The 6,105-nt window shown below is 40.0% G+C and overlaps 1 protein-coding gene across 1 annotated transcript; it reads left to right on the forward strand.

Annotated features, from left to right (window-relative positions):
* Positions 1 to 2,202: 2,202 nt before the first annotated feature.
* LOC148676494 (olfactory receptor 6N1-like) lies at positions 2,203 to 3,204 on the forward strand. Its single transcript, XM_088644125.1, has one exon. It carries the CDS (start codon positions 2,230 to 2,232, stop codon positions 3,202 to 3,204), a length of 975 nt encoding a protein of 324 aa, XP_088500251.1. The 5' UTR covers positions 2,203 to 2,229.
* The last annotated feature ends 2,901 nt before the right edge of the window (positions 3,205 to 6,105 follow it).

Genomic DNA, 6,105 nt, shown 5'->3' on the forward strand with positions numbered 1-6,105 from the left:
TATTATGGTATATGTACAATTTTCAGTTCAATGCAATATATCAAAATCATAAAAACATTAGTGGGGTTAGAATACTTTTGCATGTCACATTACTGTGTATACATGCATTTGGAGACATTATGATCATACCATTTCCCTTCTCATTTTTGAAAGCAGGTCACAACTTTTTCTATGAGGGCTGAGGCTCTGCCAGGATACTGTTGTAAGAGAATAGCTCATACAAACTGTACCATTTAGATCAAGCATTTTTCATTTTTCCTCATTATGCAAATAATTCTGTCAGCACCAGTAAATAGGCCTATTTTTCAAGACTTTAAATGCCCAATCTGCTTAAGGTATTTAGCTAATACTTTTTTTTTTGTATCAGAACAACTGATACAGCATTGGAGCTCCGGTATACAAATGTCAAGGGAAGAGACACAGATATTGTGACAAACACACAATTAATAGCTTTATAGAGAGCTATACATTTGAACTGTAATTAATGAGGAGAGCTTACCAAGTCTCCTGTGTTTAATAAGAATGAGTTTGATTCACTTGAGGAGACACTGTACAAGAATAGATAATAATAGGTCAAAGGTCACAGTTACTGTAAGAAAGACTGACATCACAGCTTCTTTAGGACTCATACACCTACCCCTTCCTCATGCCCGCACTGGACAGGATGATACTCCTATGTCACCAGGGATAAACTCCAATCAAAAGAGCTACTGTTTGTGAACCTTTAGAAGAAATACTTGTACTCAGAAAGTTCCCAGCTCACATTTTAAATCTGTCACTATGTTTCCTCCTAAGCAAGTGCCCCTGAGCTCCATCCTTTAGGTGACATGTTAAAGACATGGCCTATAATCAGTGACTACTCTGGAGTAGCACCTGAACCACAGCTCACTCCTACAAAAGTGTCAGTCTAAAAAACAGTTTTTAGTACAATGATTATTCTATGAGAATCAATTTCATCTACATACAGTAGTACAGCTAAGAAACTGCCAATTGCTATGTCTCATTAAATAAATAATATGAATCTTTCTTAACTAATTTTAAGCATTAAACTTTCAATGTCCCACTATAATGCAATTAGAAATATGCATAAAGCAAAAGTTTCATGCTGTATCCTTTGGACCTGTCGCCTCTTACACTAACATTTGTCTCTCTGGGTTATTCAGAGCTACAGCTACAGTTCTGCACTCAGTGGCTACTGGGGGGTCACTGTGAAGAGCTGCCCATAAAAGCAGCTGAGATTCTAGGAAGAGTACAACACCAGCAGGCGTGTCCTGTGCTGGAAGAGCACAGTGAAAAGATTCAGGCTCCAGGTATGTGACTTTGTACTTACTGACTCTGACTCTTTCCTCCCGTTTGTCTGTCTTGCTTCTTCAAAAGAGAGAATGCTGACTTTTAAAAGATTCTTTAAAAACTCACATTTTCATATATGGAGTTATGCTTTACTACTATTTTTATCAAGTTTATATTGAATACAGTTTAGTATTTCTAAAACTGGTCTTTAAGTATGTTGTATAATTATAGACTATATTCATTTATTATATTATAATTTGTTGTATATTATATTCAAAACTGTCAGTTCCTTCCCACTATATTTCAAGTATGCATTTTTTTCAGATTTGTGTGAACAGCAAACTAAAGCAAATCTATCTTTGTATCCCAGTATTCCCCTTATTTGTGCAAACACTTAACTAAAGAAATTCTGTCTTTGTATCATACAGGTAATATACAGTACTTAATTAGTGTATCTGGGTTTTTAGATTTGTTTTCAAATTATCATCCTCCCCATGAACTGTAGCTATTGCTTTCATATCGATTTCAATTTCCTGAAGTCACCTGCCTCATAAATACTTATTTTTTTAAAGGTAATGTTACTTTTTCTGTTTCAGAAAATATTAGGATATTTAACACTAATATTAAGCCAACAACTGGGGAAAAAATCCAAAGCTCAGAGACACACTAAACAAGATAATTGAATAATTGAATCTCTCGTTTCTGAGTCCTATCAAGAAATAAGATTAATTAGAAATATGATTAGATTATAAGAAATAAATGAAAAATCAGATAATTAGAATTATTATATAAGCTGAATAGAAACCAAAGTTCATTTATCTTAGTAGGTCCTCATCTGATAAAAAATTAACTCTGAAACAACAGAAACCCTAAATGAAAACACGTATCTATTGTTACTCTTTCCAGACTCTTCTGTCGAAGTCTCTGAGCTTCTCAGTTATGAACAGCTCCAATGTCACCCTGCACTCTGAGTTCATCATCGTGGGAATGCCAGGCCTGCAGGAGCACTATACTGCACTCTTCATCGTCTTCCTCATCCTCTTCCTGATCACCATCCTAGGTAATCTGCTCATCCTGGTGTTAGTGGCCATAGACCACCGGCTCCACACACCCATGTACTTCTTCCTGTGGAACCTGGCTGTCTTAGATATACTGATGACGACGTCCATCATACCCAAGATGCTTGCAGTGTTTTTACATCATGACAGAACCATCTCTTTTGCGGGCTGTTTTTTGCAGATGTACTTTGTAATCTCACTTGGTGCTACTGAAACATACCTTATTGCTATTATGGCTTATGACAGATATGGTGCTGTAGTGAAACCGCTGCATTACAACACCATCATGAGCCCCAGGGTCTGTATTACAATGGCGTCCTCAGTCTGGCTGCTGGGCTTCCTTGCACCTGTTTTGTCAATAGTACTGGCAAGCAATATGCCATACTGTGGCTCTAATTATGTCCTCCACTGTTTCTGTGACTATCCCACTATAATGTCATTAGCATGTGGTGAGATTTCAGTACAAGTCAATTTTTCCATGTTTCTTGTCCTGATTTCTATTTATGTGCCTTTCATGTTCATCCTGTGGTCTTACTACAGAATTGTGTGGTCAGTGAAAAAAATGAAAACTGTGGAGAGCCGTAAGAAAGCCTTCTCAACGTGCTCTTCACACATGACTGTGGTCTTCCTGTACTATTTGTCCACTGCCATGGTGTATATTGGACTGCGAATGGAAAATATCCCTCCTGAAGGACGCATCTTCATTGGAGCCCTGAGTTACTTCATTACCTCTTTAGTCAACCCCATGATTTACAGCTTAAGGAATAAACAATTCAAGGCAGCAGCTCAGCGATACTTCAGGCTCCAAACTATTTTTCCTCACAGAGGAAATAATTTTGTCAGCACCACTAAATGAGCCTGCTTTTCACTAATTTCAATTCCCAATCTGCTTTAGGGGTTCAGTTAACACTTCTGTACAATTCCTGGCTGGCACAGTGTTTTTTTCTGACCTGAGTAGTCAATTGAACCATTTTTCTCAAATTTACAAATATACTGATATATTTTCTGTAATGAGAATACTATAGTTATAACTTATGTACTTTCACAAAAAGTTGTCAATTTGTTTTAAGCTCTGACCAGCAGTACAGCTTTTGAAGTGAGGCATTGCAACTTGTCAATCACACGAAAGCTCGTTAGCTGCACTTTTACCCAACGAGGATCAGGTGGGACAAAGCCTGATCAGGTCACCTAAAAAGGCCTTAATTCAAAGCTTAGGTCACTGCAAGAAATAGGCAGCACTAAGTCAGTTTTCTGGGCATTCCAAAATGCCTCTAATGTCACCAGAAGCAAGGGAGAGGGCAGTTCACACTGCAGGAAGACATTTCATGTGTCAGCGTTGCCAGACACTATGGAGTAAGCTGCTCCACTGTGTCCTGACTGCAGAGCAGATTTCAGCAGACCAGCAGGACAGATGACCATCCAAAATCCGGTCACCATCGAGTGACCACACCAGAGCAGGTCCGACACAAATCAGACTGGTCCATCTGAGAGATCTTTTCAGATCTGCCACTTGTACTGTTGCTTAATCTGCTGGCAGACACAATTCCCACATCAGTGACAGGACAGTGAGGCTCCCTGCGGCTGGTCTTAGAGCAGGGCGACCTGTCAGTGGTCCCCTGCTCACACCTCATAGAAGTCACACCTGACTAGCTTGGTCCAGACATAGGCTGCAATGGACTTGTCAGCAGTGGCATCAGGTTCTCTTTATGGCTGAGTCACTCTTCAGCCTGTTTAATGCAGAGGGGAGGGCCAGAGTGTGAAGGAGGAGGTGTTGGGTTTCTTTTTTCCATCAGTATATATACTTTTGTATGATAAGGGAACTGTAATTCTTATTTCAGTTTTTTACCCAAAATGTTCACTTCTTTATAGCTACAGCTACCCTGAATTGTGGGTAGGAATATTCTGATATGGACTTAATGAAATGATTTGACTGACTATGTTATGTACAACTTGGGTGGAACAAAATACCAAAAGAGGGTTCCAGGAGTTGCATTTGAGACCCATTTCTCCACATACATTACACAACTAAACATTTTTTGTTTGTGGCCCCATTAAGACCTGATTTTTTTCTCTGAAAGGGTGAAACAGTGTTTTCTCTAGATTGTTGGTAATTTGTTGTGTTTTTGCTGATTAAAATTTCTAGATGTAAACTCCCATCTACACTGGCATAATGTAAATAGTACATTATATAAAAAATATTTTTAAAAAAGAAAGATGAAAGCTGTAAATTATTTTACTTAGTTTTGTATATGTTATATTTATAAATTCTTTCATTGTTAAATAAAAGGTTAAAAAACATTTTTTTGACACGTAGGGGTTTTGTTCATTTACTGGGACAATTATTAATTGTAGCAGTAAATCACAAAACGATTATTTGATGGCTATTAGAAAACCGACTTTGCGGGATAACTCAGCAACGCACAAACACGGATACTAATACATGAGAATACATTTATTAATATAGAAAATGGTCATATAAACATGACAGATCTTATAGTGAGGGTTAGCAGACTAAAAAAGGTATATATTGAATCACGAAGAGTTACAAACCAAGAGAGGTATACATTTAGCGTACAATTCATTTATACCGTTTCATTAATGAGCTTTGATTACATCTTCTACACTAGATACTTGCAAGCAAGTATGTCACTCATAGGAATTAAATTGATATAAACTCAGGTTGAGGTAGCAATTGAATTCTCAAGCTGCAATGCAGAATGTTGAATACTCATCCAATCTATGTGGATTCAGATCACCCGCGGACACAAAGGAACAGCGACAGGCTGTTGCTGCATCAAATCAGTGTCCTCTGGCCCGGTGCCAGGCAGTCCTGGTACGACGTGAGGTGTGGGAGAAGGAGGGAGAGATTCTTGCTGCGGTGCGCTGGCAGTGGGCTCTCTGAAGACCGGCTAGTTAGTCTTGGCTGAACTAGCAAGAGTTTGTACACATGAAAAGTGACTGTGGGTCCAAGCAAGTCACACTCTTTAGACAGGAAGAAGACCGGTTAATTCCTGATGTAGCGCTAGTCTTGAATCCTGAGATTCAGCTGTCGACAGTTCTGACCGTAGTTCACTCGTTGATCAGTTGAGTGTTCGTGGTGGGGTACAGGTGGTTCATGAGGCTTGCTGCTGGGCTTACCTCGGGCGGATCCTTTGGTTACGCGTCAGCAACCTCTGTTCTCGACTCTGAGAACTAAGTTAAGTCCTGGCACTCGGACACACTGGCCGTCACGTGATTGTCCGAGCTGAGTCTGAGAATGTCCTGGAGGGGGCATCTTCTGGACCCTGTACTGCCTCTTTTATCTGGAGGAACTACGGTCGTTCACTGGTTGAAAGTTCCGCAAGCATTCGAGACCCACATGGGGTTACCCTGCCCTACCAGTTCCTGATTAGCTGATTGAGGTGGAAGATGATGAGTAACAATGTTCTCTGACCTTAGGGTTGTAAACCACCTGGGATGAGACTCTCCCTTGGAATCTCCCAGACAGTAAGGCGCCAGAGATGACCATTTATTAGGGTGGCTGGAGAATGTCAGATGTTCCTTATCAGGAAACTCGAAAGTTTTAAATCTGGTCCAAGCCAGGGTTCTGATCTCTGTTCCTTGTGTGGCTGCTAGACAGCGCCCTGGACAGCACAGTCACAGACAGAGCTCTCAGACAGGTCCCAGGTAATGGAATTCTGGGAACAGGGAAAGCTTCACTGGCCCCCTGGAAAGCAGCCCTGGACATATCTCCAAAAAGAGATATGGTAAGCAGTGT

The sequence above is a fragment of the Lepisosteus platostomus genome, chromosome 2, assembly GCF_059453375.1.
Source record: "Lepisosteus platostomus isolate fLepPlt1 chromosome 2, fLepPlt1.hap1, whole genome shotgun sequence".
NCBI lineage: Eukaryota > Metazoa > Chordata > Actinopteri > Semionotiformes > Lepisosteidae > Lepisosteus > Lepisosteus platostomus.